Source organism: Ornithorhynchus anatinus, chromosome 10 (genome assembly GCF_004115215.2).
Source record: "Ornithorhynchus anatinus isolate Pmale09 chromosome 10, mOrnAna1.pri.v4, whole genome shotgun sequence".
In the NCBI taxonomy this organism is placed as follows: domain Eukaryota; kingdom Metazoa; phylum Chordata; class Mammalia; order Monotremata; family Ornithorhynchidae; genus Ornithorhynchus; species Ornithorhynchus anatinus.
This window is the reverse complement of record NC_041737.1, coordinates 56,732,529-56,747,333: the sequence shown is the minus strand read 5'-3', so window position 1 is coordinate 56,747,333 and position 14,805 is coordinate 56,732,529. Positions and strand designations below refer to the sequence as shown.

General features: G+C 54.1%; 1 protein-coding gene across 1 annotated transcript; it reads left to right on the top strand.

Annotated features, from left to right (window-relative positions):
- The first annotated feature begins 268 nt into the window (after positions 1-268).
- LOC100073951 (keratin, type II cytoskeletal 3-like) lies at positions 269-6,991 on the top strand. Its single transcript, XM_039913398.1, has 9 exons — positions 269-922; positions 1,635-1,855; positions 2,812-2,872; positions 3,423-3,518; positions 3,664-3,828; positions 4,100-4,225; positions 4,903-5,123; positions 5,986-6,020; positions 6,511-6,991. The coding sequence occupies exons 1-9, from the start codon at positions 269-271 to the stop codon at positions 6,813-6,815; spliced, it is 1,884 nt and encodes a 627-aa protein (XP_039769332.1). The 3' UTR covers positions 6,816-6,991.
- The last annotated feature ends 7,814 nt before the right edge of the window (positions 6,992-14,805 follow it).

The following is a 14,805-nucleotide window of genomic DNA, read 5'->3' as shown; positions in this document are numbered from 1 at the left end:
TCCGCCGGGATCCGGTTCCAAGTGAGTAAACTCCGAAGCGCCCTTCGACGGGAGCCACTGGCCCGCGCCCAGGCCCGGATCAGCTCGTAGCCGCGGGGCAAACCAAACCCCGCAAACCCGCCCTCTAAGCCGCGGCCGGGGACGCCGCAGACCTGCCGCCCCGCGCTATAAAAGGGGGTGGCCGGACAGCGGGCCTGCAGAAGGCGATCAGAGCCCACACGAGCCCTAGGACCTTCCGCATCTCCCGCCTCTCTCGGAATAACTCGCCATGAGTCGTCAAGCCACCCTCGCCACCGCCTCCAAGAGCGGCAGCAGCGGCGGAGCCAGCCGGACCTTCAGCGGTCGCTCGGCCGTGGTGACCACTAGCTCCACCCGGACCTCCGGCTCCCGGGCCGGAGGAGCGGCCGTGGGCAGCGGGATGTCGGCCTGCGCCGGCTACGGCGGCATGGGAGGGGGCTTCGGCAGCCGGAGCCTCTACAGCCTGGGAGGCAACAAGAAGATCTCCATCAGCGTGGCCGGGGGCAGCGTGGCCGGGGGCGGCTTCGGTGGCGGCCGGAGCGGCGGCCGGGGCATGGGCGGAGCCGCCGGGGGCTTCGGCGGAGGCTTCGGAGGAGGCTTCGGAGGAGGCTTCGGCGGAGGGGCCGGGGGCTTCGGCGGAGGGGCCGGGGGCTTCGGTGGCGGCGCCGGGGGCTTCAGGGGACCCGGCGGCTTCGGCGGACCTGGGGGCTTCGGTGGGCCCGGAGGCTTTGGAGGGCCCGGAGGCTCCGGGGGCTTACCCGCCAGCATCCAGGAGGTGACCGTCAACCAGAGCCTCCTGCAGCCCATGCACGTGGAGGTCGATCCGGAGTTCAGCGTCGTGAGGAAGCAGGAGAAGGAGCAGATCAAGACTTTGAATAACAAGTTCGCCACCTTCATCGACAAGGTGCGCTCCGGGCCTCCATCCCTCCGAGGAGGATGATCTCGCTCGGCTCTGTCCGTCCCGGCCGGTTCCCTCCAGCGCTCTGCTGGGTGGGGAGGGGGCGTCTCGGCCCCCTCTCCGGCAGGAGGGGGTCACCCGGATTCTGCCGCACGCTTCCAGGACGGAGGGCAGCGCTCGCCCGGAGGACTACAAGCAGTCCCGGGGTTACGGGGCTGAGGGCGGGAGGGGTGGGCCTACGGGGTCCCCTTTAGAGAAGGGGGATCCCCGAGCTGGATGGAGGGCCCAGGCGGACGGACCCAGGCCGAGCTGGGGGGTGTCGATAGCTAAGGGGAAGGAAGCGGTGGGGCACGGGATGGAGAAGAGAGAGAGATAATAATAATAATGGTGTTTGTTAAGCGCTTACTATGTGCCCAGCACTGTTCTAAGCGCTGGGGTAGATACGAGGTCATCAGGTTATCCTACGTGGAGCTCACGGTCTTCTTCCCCCAGTTTGCAGATGAGGGAACTGAGGCACAGAGAAGTTAAATGACTTGCCCAAGGTTACAGAGCACAACAAGTGGCAGAGCGGAATTAGAACTCATGTCCTCTGACTCCCAAGCTCGTGTCCTTGTCACTAAGCCTCCTGGAAGGCAGGAGGGGGGAAGAAGGGAGGCCAGGTCGGACCTGGGAGAGCTGGTCAGGGGCATCCTGACCCCCGACTCTCTGTCTTCTGCAGGTGCGATTCCTGGAGCAGCAGAACAAGGTGCTGGAGACCAAATGGGAGCTGCTCCAGCAGCAGGGAGGCCAATCCAAGACGGGCACCAACAACCTGGAGCCGTTCTTCCAGACCTACATCAGCAGCCTGCAGTCCCACCTCAGCGGGCTGCTCAGCGAGAAGGGTCGCTTGGAGGGCGAGCTGACCTCCATGGAGGAGCTGGTCGAGGACTTCAAGAAGAAGTGAGGACCGGGGACCGGAGGAGTGGCTTTTCAGTCCCCCAGGACGTTTGGGTGTCCATTTGGGTGTCGGGGACAGGGAGGAGACAAGGTCCCCGACCTCAAGGGGCTGCTGGGGGAAGGCTGGTCACACGTACACACACAGAGACTCGGATATACACACCCGCACACTAACAAACACATATGCACCCTGTGCTCGTTGTTGAGTGGGGAGAAAAGAGGAAGAAGAGATTCGGTCCCTGTCCCCTAGGGGCTAGCAGTCTGCTGGGGTGGACAGGACACAGGCGCCTACACACACATTCACACACAAACACATACACGCACTGTACTGGACGCTGAGGGGCGAGACAACAGGAGATCTGGATCCCACCCTCAGAGGCATGCCTGTCTTCTGGAGACAAAATGGGCATCCGCGCTCATACACACGCACACACCCTCACAAACCACCAGACTCAGGGGAAAAAAAAAAAACAAACCCATCTCAGACCCCATACCAGCCTGGACAGGAACACAGTGCCCGGGGGGTGAGGCGATCTCAGTAATCGGAGCCGCTGGGATGAATCTGGGAAGGTTTCCTGGAGGACGACGGGGCTGTTGGGGAAAGAAGTAGGCGGTCCCGGGAAGTTATTCATTCATTCAATTGCATTTATTGAGCGCTTACTGTGTGCAGAGCGCTGTACTAAGCGCTTGGAAAATACAATTCGGCAACAGATAGAGACAATCCCTATCCAACAATGGACTCACAGTCTAGAAGTTATGGATTCGCCTTCCTTAGAGGAAGCGTTAAAACTCCCGGGTGGAGTGTCCACTTTGTCACTTGGTCTTGCCTTCGGTCTAACCTAACTCCCTTCTGCTGGAGTCATCCTAAGGTCTCTCGTTCCGGGAGGTAGCGAGCCCCACACCTGAGCCCCGTTTCCCCGAAGAGCCCCTCCTGAGCCCGCGCTTCTCTGTCCCTGCAGGTATGAAGACGAAATCAACAAACGCACAGCCGCCGAGAACGAGTTTGTGGTCCTGAAGAAGGTGAGTCCCCCAAAACCGAGGCTGCGGGGCGCTGGCAGGGAGGGGATCGGGGGGCTCCGGGACGATTTCCATATCCGCCATGGCCCGGAACGCCCCTCTATTTATCTCGTCCCACCGGACCGGTTTCTGCAAGCTGCGGGGCTGGGTTGGGTGTAGCTGCGCCTTTCTTTCTCAGATGATAACAATAATAATTACGGTATTTGCTAAGCGCTTACTATGTGCCAAGCACTGTTCTAAACGCTGGGGTAGATGCAAGATAATCGGGTCGTCCTACGTGGGGCTCAGTCTTTTCCCCCATTTTAAAGATGAGGGAACTGAGGCACAGAGAAGTTGAGTGGCTTACCCTAGGTCACACAGCCGACAAGCGGGGGAACAGGGATTAGAACCCACGTCCTCTGACTCCCCAAACCGTGCTGTTGCCATTAAGCCACGCTGCTTCTCAGATCCTCCTCAGACCCGTCCCCTGGGCTCCTTACCCCACTTCCACCAAAGCCTCCAGCCCTTCTCCCCCCCCGCCCCCTCATAACTCCCGCTCTCTCCCCTCCCTCAGGACGTGGACGCAGCCTATATGACCAAGGTGGAACTGGAGGCCAAGGTCGAGAGCCTGTCGGACGAGGTCAACTTCCTCAAAGCCCTCTACGATGCTGTGAGTCTCCTCTCCCTCCTTAGCGCCCCCCGCCCGGACCGTCCCCCTTCCCTCTCCCCCGTGGGTCCGCGAGGGACCATCCCGGGGGTGAGGGGTGGGGATGGGGGCGGCGGTTTTGAACCGAGCCTCTGTCGGCCGCCCTCAGGAAATGTCCCAGGTGCATTCGGAGACCAGCGACACGTCGGTGGTCCTGTCCATGGACAACAACCGCTTCCTGGATCTGGACAGCATCATCGCCGAGGTCAAGGCCCAGTACGAGGAGATCGCCCAGCGCAGCAAGGCCGAGGCCGAGGCCCTTTACAAGACCAAGGTGAGCCGGGAGAGCCCCCTCCTCCCCTCGGCGACTTCATCCAGGCCAGCCCCCTGTGTCCGCCCTTCACCCTCTTCTGTCCATCCATCCCCGCTGCTCGGGAGCGCGTTTGAGGATCCAATCCCCCTTAACGTTTGGCAAGTGCTTCGGTTGCCCAACCCAGGGTGCTCGGGGGCACTTTGTTCTTGCCGCCCTTCTGTCTTGCGACACCCCCCCGCCCCCACCAAGATCCTCAGTTCTCACCCCAATAACCCGAGCTTTCGCCCCGCAGCTCGGGGAGCTGGAGAGCACTGCCGGTCGCCATGGAGACGACCTGAAGAGCACCAAGAGCGAGATCTCCGAGCTGAACCGCATGATCCAGAGGCTGCGGGCCGAGATCGAGAGTGTCAAGAAGCAGGTACGCCCGAATCACGTATTCGCCAACCGGGGGAGTGGGAAGGAAAGATTAGGAAGTTCGGAGAGGTTGAGCAGTGGACCCGAGGTTTCACAGCAGACCAGAGGCAGGGATGGGGGAGAAAAAAGAAAACCTTGCCTCCCCAGATGTTTAAATGCCCCACATTGTGCCAAGGTTATCTCCAGAGGTCAAAGAGGGCTTTTCACCCGTGGTCTGCATCTGTAGGGGAAAAGGGGGAGGGAAGGGAGAGAGGGAGACTTCCACTGTATCAGAGCTCCCCATTCTTCAGGGGAAAGGGGAAAAGAGACCCGGGAAAGGGGGAGAACTGAATGACTGGATTTTTCCAGTTCCCTCCCTTCCTCTCCTCCAAGGGAAACCATTGGCGACTACAGGAGGCAAATAGAGGGGGAGGAGAAGACAGGCTGAAGTGCACAAATGACCCTGAGAATCAGAGCCAGGGGAGGAGGAAGGGGTGGGGTTTCTTCCGCCCACCCATTTTTCCCTGCAGAAACTTAGGGTGGTCGTGGCTGCCTCTCCCAGAAATGGGCATGTTTGAATTTCCCGCGGAGGAGCGGAAAGGAAATAGCTCCCAGAGAAGGGGAGAAGAAGGGAGGAGTCTCCCAGGAGTCTGTCTCTGCGGCCGGGTCTCTGCTCATACTCTCATCTTCTCCCTCCGTTAGAACACCAACCTGCAGACGGCCATCGCCGATGCCGAGCAGCGCGGGGAGCTGGCACTCAAGGATGCCAATGCCAAGCTGGTGGAGCTCAAGGCCGCCCTGCAGCAGGCTAAGGATGATCTGGCTCGGCTGCTGAGGGATTACCAGGAGCTGATGAGCGTCAAACTGTCTCTGGACATTGAGATCGCCACTTACAGGACCCTGTTGGAAGGAGAAGAATACAGGTAGGCTCCGCCGGCCCTAGCCCGGATAACTTTTCAACTTTTGATTCCCTTGGAAGAGTAAAATCTTCAGCTGAGATCACGCACCCTGGGGAAGAGGAGAATGAGGACAAAGGAAGGCGGGGCAAGAGAGAATAGATTTCACCTGCAGCAAGAGGGCTTGAAGTTATACGTAACTGAGGGACACCGGTTTGAAAAAGGGGAGAGAAATCAAATGACTTTCTTCCAGACAGACCTGGAGTCAAAGGGTAGTTCCACCCAGAGACTCAGGGGGAGAGACTCGTTGATCTCCAGGATTCCCTGCCGGTTTTGGAGATCTAAAATTCCCAGGACCGAAATGAGTCAGGGACACGTGCTCAAACCCAGAATGGTTGAAGAATGAATCTGTGGATAAGGCGAGACGGAGAGAGGCTCATCGATCTTGGGACCCCTCAGAGGGGATATCCCTGAACCAATAATAGTAGTAGTAGTAAAATCAAATACCATCATTATCAATATTATTACTACCACTAAATTATTAGTAATGAATATCAATAATATCAATTATTATTATTATTGTTATAAATATCTAGTGGGCACCCACTAAGCACAATATTAAGTGCTAGAGAAAGTCCTTAACAAAACAGGGATACTTTCCCTGCCTGCGAGTAGTTTACACTCTCACTGGGGAACCAGACATTTAAAAAATATTTACAAATAGAGAAATCAGAATAAATAACCGAATGTACAGTCGACACAAATGCTGAGAATGGGTATAAATAAATCCATAATTCCTTGAGGACGCAGAACGGTTTATAGCAGAGCCAGACCTAGACCTTGGAGGCTGACTCACTCGAGGGATTTGATTTTTTTTTGTTGTTCCCAGGATGTCCGGAGAATGCCAGAATGAAGTCAGCATTGGTAAGTGTCATCCAACCAGTCAGTCAATGATGTTTATTGAGTGCTGAATGCTCATATATTTCACCTGCAGCGGAAGGGCTTGAAGTTAGTCTCAATTGAGGGAGAATGTTTGAAAAAGGGGATAGAGATCAGTTGACCTTTTTCCAGACAGGCTGGGAATCGAAGGGTAGTCCCATCCAGAGACCCAGGGGATAGACTTGTTGACCTCCAGGATTATCATAGTCTAATCAATCAATCGATCGATGGCATTTATTGAGCGGTTACCATGTGCAGAGTACTGTACTCAGTGCTTGGGAGACAACGATAGAACAGAGTTGGTAGACACCCAAGAAGGTCACTTCAGGGTCAAGGAGGGGTCAGATGTTTGGATGTCAGAGGACTGGATTTGGGTGGGGAAATGGGTGGGGCGGGAGTCAGAGGGTTCCTCTCCCGTTAGCATTTCCCTGTGGTCTCATGGCCGGGCACGGTTAACCCTATGTCCCCCTTGCAGCCATGGTCAGCAGCCACAGCAGCAGCAGCAGCGCCGCGGCCGGAGGAGCCGGAGGGGCTGGAGGCCGGATCCGGGGCGGGATCGCCGGCGGCGTGAGCAGCAGCGTGAGTGGAGGAGGGAGCCGTGTGAGCAGTAGCACCGTGAGCAGCAGCGTGAGCGGAGGAAGCAGCCGGGCAGTGGGAGGTGGCCTGTCCAGCGGCGCAGTGACCAGCGTCGGCGGGTCTAGGGCCGTCGGAGGGACCAGTAGCTCCAGCCGCGTAGCCCCGGCCAGTGGCCTCACTCAGAGAGCCACCACCAAGTTCTGATCTGCCCGACCAGAACCCAAGGCATCCGCCCCAGTCCCTGCCCCTTGAGGCATCCTTCCCGACTCCTTCCCCGTCCCGTCCTCTCCGGCCGGGGGGAGTCCCACCGCCTCTGCTTTCTGTGGGGGTCACACGTGCTCTGCCCCCGCTGCTGGACAGCTTCCCTCGTCCCCCTCCCCGTCCCAAGCCCGCCTGCAGTGCCCCCATCCGCGGTTCTTAAGGCAAAGTTCCCTGAGGTCTCTTCAATAAACTGCATTGTGTTTCAGAGTCGGTGGTCGTCTCTGTCTGTGTCCCGAGGTGGGGTGGGAAGGGCGGGGTCTCTGGGAGACAGAGAGAGGGGTGGGGATGAGGGAGGGGGGAGGAGGAGGAGGGTGATCCTTGAGAGAGGGAGCAGGGGAATCTCCCATACAAAGAGGAACAAGGGCTTGTGAAAAGACAGTCAAGGAGGTAGACCACCCTCTGACTAAGTGCCCACTGGCCGCTGGAAACAGTGATGGGCTCTGGGGAAGGGACAGAGGGACATTTTAGGAAGGGACAATCCTAAAAATCTGAACCCCACTGTTCCTTCCAGTAGTCACCCCATTCCCCTCCTCCCACGCCTGTCCTAACGCGAACGGGTTGTTTACATCCTTCACTTTCTCTTCTTCAGCTCCCCCTTTTTAAATTGTATCTGTTAAGCCCTTACTGTGTTCCAGGCACTGTACTAAGCCCTGGGGTAGATACAACCTAATCAGGTTGTACACTGTCGACCATCCCCTTCTCCTCCACACCTTATCTCACCTTGGTTTCGCGGACTCCGTCCTCTCCCTGTTCTCCTCTTATCTCTCTGGCTGGTCATTCTCGGTCTCCTTCGCAGGCTCCCCCTCCCCCTCCCATCCTCTAACTGTTGGGGTTCCTCAAGGGTCAGTTCTTGGCACTCTTCTGTTCTCCATATACGCTCACTCCCTCGGTGAATTAATTCGCTCTCACGGCTTCAACTATCATCTCTATGCAAATCTACATCTCTGCCCCTGTCCTCTCCCCCTCCCTTCAGGCTCGTATCTCCTCCTGCCTCCAAGACGTCTCTACCTGAACGTCTGCCCTCCACCTACAACGTAACATGACCAAAACTGAGCTCCTCACCTTCCCTCCCAAGCCCTGTCCTCTCCCTGACTTCCCTATCACGGCGGATGGTACGACCATCCTTCCCGTCTCTCGGGCCCGCAACCTCGGTGTCATCTTTGACTCGGCTTTCTCGTTCACCCTACACATCCGATCCGTCACCAAAACCTGCCGGTCTCATCTTTATAATATCGCCAAGATCCGCCCTTTCCCCTCCACCCAAACGGCTATTTTACTGGTACAGGCTCTCGTAATATCCCGGCTAGATTACTGTGTCAGCCTGCTCTCTGATCTCCCTTCCTCCTCTCTCTCCCCGTTCCAATCTATTCTTCACTCCGCTGCCCGGCTCATCTTCCTGCAGAAATGCTCTGGGCATGTCACCCCCCTTCTTAAAAACCTCCAGCGGTTGCCTATCGACCTCCGCACAAAACAAAAACTTCTCACTCTAGGCTTCGAGGCTCTCCATCACCTTGCCCCCTCCTACCTCTCCTCCCTTATCTCTTTCCACTGCCCAACCCGCACGCTTCTCTCCTCTGCCGCCCACCTCCTCACTGTCTCCCGTTCTCGCCTCTCCCGCCGTCGACCCCCGGGCCACGTCCTCCCGCGGTCCTGGAACGCCCTCCCTCCTCACCTCCGCCAGACTAATTCTCTTCCCCCCTACTTAAAGCTCACCTCCTCCAAGAGGCCTTCCCAAACTGAGCTGCCCTTTTCCCTCTGCTCCCTCTACCCCCCACTTCACCTCTCCGCAGCTAAACCCTCTTTTCCCCTCTTTCCCTCTGCTCCTCCCCTTCTCCCTTCCCATCCCCTCAGCACTGTATTCGTCCGCTCAACTGTATATATTTTCATTACCCTATTTATTTTGTTAATGAGATGTACATCACCCTGATTCTATTTATTTGCTATTGTCTTAATGAGATGTTCATCCCCTCGAGTCTATTTATTGCCACTGTTCTTGTCTGTCTCCCCCGATTAGACTGTAAGCCCGTCATAGGGCAGGGACTGTCTCTATCTGTTACCGATTTGTTCATTCCAAGCGCTTAGTACAGTGCTCTGCACATAGTAAGCGCTTAATAAATACTGTTGAATGAATGAACAGTCAATCCCCATTTACAGATGAGGTTACCGAGACACAGAGAAGTTAAGTGACTTGCTCGAGGTCACATAGCAGAAATGTGGCAGAGCAGAAATCAGATCTCAGGTCCTTCTGGCTTCCAGGCTCGTGCTCTCTTCACTATGCCATCCTCCTTCTCTCTTCCTCCTCGACCCCCTGAATTCCTCTTTCTCTACTCTACCCAAACTGCCCTCTCCTAAATCACCAGTGACCTCCTTGCCACATCTAATGGACTTTGGTCAGTCTTATTCCATCTCGATTTCTCGGCCACCTTCGACACGGAGGGCTACTAAACACTATCTAATCTTATTTTTTTCTGCCACAGTTCTCTCCTGGTTCTCCTTTTACCTCTCCGGCAGATCTTTCTCAGTCTCCTTTGTCTTCCTTCCACTTCCTAACTGTGGGTGTCCCTCAAAAATTTCTGTCCTGGGGCCCCTTCTATTCTCAATTTTCACTCACTCCCTTGGGGATCTCCTCAGAGCTCGTGGTTTCAAATCACCAACTTTATGCGGGAGACTCCCAATTCTAACTCAACAGCCCTAAATTCTCTCCCTCTCTGCAATCTCCAAAGCGATCAATAAATATAATTGATTGACCGATTGATTTTTTCCTCCTTCCAGGACACCTCTACGTGGATGTCCCACTGAATCATCAGGTGCCATATGTCTAAAACTGAGCTCATCTCCCACCACCAACTCCTTTCTTCCACTTCACTTTCCTAACAAAGTTTACAATACCACCACACTCCCAGTCTTTTAAACTTGCAACCTTAACTTAATCCAGTCCACTGTCGATCTCTCTTTGCTTTTCCTCCACATTTCAAGAATCTGCCCATCTTCTCCAAACTGCTACCCCTGTGGTCCAGGCACTTATATCCTGGCTTGACTACTGTATCGGCCTCATCTCTCACCTCCTTTCCTCCAGCCTCCCCGATCTCTAATACACGTGTCACTGCTTCTCTGAACATTTCCTTAAAACATCGTTCTGCACACCCGTCCCCTAAAGTCCCTAGCGTTTATCCATTCCTCTCTGAATCAAGCAGAAACTCCTGACCTTTGGCTTTAGAGTTCTCGCTCAGCTCTCTCTCTCCTAACCCACTCTCTTCTCCCACTACACCTCAGCTGTCCATCTTCTTTCCTCTCAAGGCAATCTATTCTCTGTGCTCGTCTCTCCTGCCCTCCACTTCTCCTCCTCTCTCCCTTTAGAACTCCCTCCCCTTCACATCTCTTAGGCTACCTCTCTGGCATCTTCAAAGACCTCCTGACATGACATCACTTTCCCCAAGTTAACGCTATTCTTATCATCTTGAATCTCCCACTGCCTCTTCGACTCTCCCTCACCACCTAAACTCTTAAATCACTACCGCCCTGTGGCACTTATGTACAAATTTTACATGTTCCATTACTACCCCATCCATCATTTATTTAAGTGTATATCTCCCCCGCCAGGCTGTAAACTCTTTCGGAAAAGGAATCATTTCCTTTAACTATTTTGCACTCTCCCGAGAATTTAGAAAAGCATTCCGCTTACAGTAGTCCCTCAGTAAATACTATCGATGACAGTAATGAGAGGGAGAACACGTGATTCCTGTCCTCAAGAAGGCTGTCTGATAGGGACCCTGGACTGGGACTCCTTTATTCATTTCTCCCTCGCCCCCCCCCCCCCGCCCCGCACACAAACACACACATCCCCACAACACTTATGTACATATCTGTAATTTATTTATTTATACTGATGTCTGTCTCCCCCTCTAGACTGTAAGCTCGTTGTGGACAGGGAATGCGTCTATTGCATTGGTATATTGTACTTTCCCAAGCGCTAAGTACTGTTATTATTCTGCGCATAGTAACCAATCAATAAATACAATTGAATGAATGGAAGCCGAAGCAGATGTATTTCCTACCTGTACATTCTCAAACGCTTCTATTCCCTCTTCGCCCTGGACAACCCTGGGAATCCCAATCCCACCTCTCTGCCTCTTCCCCATTTCGTCCGGGGCAGTTCTGGTCACCCGGAACACCCTCCGTTCCCACTCAGGACTCTTTTGAGACCCTCTGTTTCACCTCCAAATCCTTGCTGCCCTTCCCTCCGTGGAAAGAGCACAGGCTTGCAAGTCAGAGGACCTGGGTCCTAATCCCAACTCTACCAGGTACCTGCTTATTTGACCTCGGGCAAGTCCCTTAACTTCTCCATGCCTCAGTTCCCTCATCTGCAAAATAGGGATTCAATACCTCTTCTCCCTCCTACTGACTGTGAACTCCATGTGGGTTCTGATTATCTCGTATCTGCCCCAGTGTTTAGTACAGTGTTTGGCACACAGTGAGCCTTTTACAAATACCTCAATGTATTATAATTATTATTGTTCCCACAAAGCCTCTTCAGGCCCCACAACGTTCTTAGGCTCCCCCCAAACTGCCCACTTCTCCCTCCCTTCCCCCGGTCCTTGCTCTCTGGCTATTCAAGCTCCTCCAGGGCAGTTTCGCTCCAGGCAGCGTCTCCGGCATCCCCATCTCCTCTCTCCGCTTTCCAGCTTGTTCCCCACACCCACAGCTTTCTGTCCTGGTGCCCTAGCCGGGGTTACCTTGGGCGTCCGAGCGAGACTGTAGAGACCCCCAAACCTGTTCTCTCTGACCCGTTAGCTCTTCATTCATTCAGTCGTATTTATTAAGCTCTTAATGTGTGCAGGGCACTCTACTAAGCGTTTGGGAAAGTACAATACAACAATAAAAAGTGACAATCCCTGCCCACAACGAGCTCCCAATCTAGAAGAGGGGAAGACAGACATCAATACAAATAAATAAAGTTACAGATATATACATAAGTGCTGTGGAGCTAGCGGGGTTGGGGGGGGGAGACAAAGTCTGTCCCCCTCAGACGCTTCCAGTTAGACCCGCCCCTCCAAAGCCACCCTTAACTAGGACCTGTTCTTTAGCCCCGTCCCTAGATAGCCCCGCCCATAATCCCATCCAATCCAACATCATATTAGCCATTCCCATCATCCCTCCCCTAGCGGGACCACCCTCAGCCGCCCCCTCCACGCCCCCTGAGCGCCACCCCCTCGCGTCCCAATGGGAATTTGCTATTCACTGGAGGCTGGCTATCTTTCTCTGCCCACCGCCATTCATTCATTCATTCAGTCGTATTTATTGAGCGATTACTGGATGCAGAGCACTGTACTAGACGCTTGGGAGAGGACAATCCAGCAATAAACAGTCACATTCTCTGCCCACCCGCTCAGCGGCCCGCTCCAGCCTCCCAGCGGGGCAGCGGGGGTGGTAGGTCAGGGCTGGAGGGTTGGCATCGGTCCGAGGCGCCCGCGGGCCGCCGAGCCAGATTCCGAGAGGAGGGTGGGGCCAGGGTGCGAGCCGCGATGGCAAGTCCAGCCTTGGCCTCCCCATTGCCCTGCCCTCTATTCCCCTCTTTTCTTTTTCCGGTTCTGCGGGGCAGTTACCAGGTGCGGTCTCCACCCTCGATCACTCTCAGGGGAAATTTCTCCCTGCCCTAAACCGTCCTCTTCTCCTTCCCTCCCTATAACCCCTCCCCTCCCTTCCTCGCTTCCTTCTTCCCCCTCCTCTTTGCCCTCCCCACCCTCCCTAAGCCTTCCTTCTTTTTTAAAAAAATGGTATTTGTTACGTGCTTGCCATGTGTCAAGCCCTGTTCTAAGCGCTAGGATAGATACGAGGTAATCAGGGCAGACACAGTCCCTGTCCCACATGGGACTCAGAATCTAAGTAGGAGGGGGACAGGCACTGAATCTCTATATTGCAGTTGAGGAAACTGGGCCATAGAGAAGTTATGTGACTTGTTCAAGATCACCCAGCATGCGAGTGGAGGAGCTGGGATTAGAACCCAGGTCCTCTGAGTCCCAGGCCTGTGCTCTTTCCACTAGGTCGTGCTGCCCACATTGCCCAAGAGCCCCATTCAAACCAAAGAGAAAGATAAGATCACCTGTCCAATGGTCCTGGAAGGCAGTCAGTGCTTCTGAACCAGTGCTTCCCCGTCCTTTCTACCCTCCCCATCTACCTCCTCCAGGATTTCCCTCAACCTTAACTCCTTCAGCTTCCTTGTCCTCTCCAACCAATAGGACTGGATAATAGGGGCGTTGTGAGGGCTAAATCAAAATAAGTAGTGTAGTGTGCTTTGGAAATAAAAGCTCCAAATAGAACCGAGAAGCAGTATGTCCTTGCAAAAGTGCACAGGCCTGGGAGTCAGAGCACCCGAGTTCTAATCCTGTCTCTTCCTCTTATCGGGTGTGTAATTTGGGCAAGTCGCTTAACTTCTCTGTGATTCAGTTTCCTTATTTGTAAAATGGGATTAAGACTGTAAATCCTATATGGGGCAGTGATTGAGTCCTACATGATTATCTTGTATCTACCCCCATGCTTAGTACGATGCTTGGCACATAATAAGCCCTTTACAAGATTATTTTTTAAAAAAGGGTAACAGACCATTACCTTTACTGCTAATAAGGCAAGGCGAGTAGTTTACTTCAGAAAGGTGGCCAGACCACTCAGTCAATCGTACTTACTGAGCACTTACTGTGTGCACAGCAATGTACTAAGTGCTTGTAAGAGTCCAGTACAACAATAGAACCGACACATTCCACTCCTGAGCCTCTCGGATTCTCCACTATGGTGCAGGGGCTTCCTGGGGGAGGAACAGTGACCAGCTGGTTCACAGGAAGAGGGACAATCATGCATTGGGGGAGGGGTCGTCCTGTCTCCGTGAGGGCCAGAACGGAAACCCCGGGCCTCTCCTCCTCCTCTTCACTTGCAACGGCCTATCTCTGCTCTGCTCTGTTATATTGTACTTTCCCAAGAGCTTAGTACAGTGCTCTGCACACAGTAAGTACTCAATAAATACAACTGACTGAAAATTGACTCGTACCCCCTGGGGTCACGAGCGCCCGGGCACAGCTGGTGTGGCAGCAGTGGGGGCCACAAGTCAAATACATAGTCACTGTCCAACTGGATTTGCTCGTATCCACCCCAGCGCTTAGTACAGTGCCTGGCAGATAGTAGGTGCTTAACAAATACCATTATTATTATTATTACACAAGGTGGCAGAGGTAGCAAGGGGGAGTTTTCCCCCCTCCCTTCCCCTCCTCTCTCTCTTTCCCCTATTTCCTTCACTATTTCAATCAGACAATCGGTAGTGTGTGGAGCACTGTCCTAAGCACTTAAGCGCTTAAATGTGCCCTGCCCCTTTTTGACTCCTCCTCAAAGGCCCCCTCCCCAGATGTTCTGCCCCCCGGGTTCTGGGGCCCAAGAGAAAAATGGTTCTTATAGTAGACTGGGAGAAGCCAGGCCCTCCAGCCCTGGCCCTCTCCCCCTTCCTTGCCCCCTCACTTCACCCTCCTGCCTTTTTAAAAAATGGTATTTAATCAGTCAATTGTATTTATTGAGCACATATTGTGTGCAGAACACTCTACTACGTGCTTGGGAGAGTACAGTATAACAATAAACAGACACATTCCCTGCCCCAAATGAGCTTACAGTCTACAGGACCATATTTAAGTATTTACTATGTGCCAGACACCAAACTAGATAATCAGGTTGGACACAGTCCATGTCCCATATGGTGCTCATATTCTAATCCTCATTTTACGTGAGGTAACTGAGCTACAGAGAAGTCAAGTGACTTTATTTATGGTGCTGATTAAGCACTTACTGTCCAGTCACTGTCCTAAGCGCTGGAGTAGATACAAGATAATTAGGTTGGACACAGTCCATTTCCCATATGGGGCTCAGAGTCTAACCCACATTTTACAGATGAGGTAAC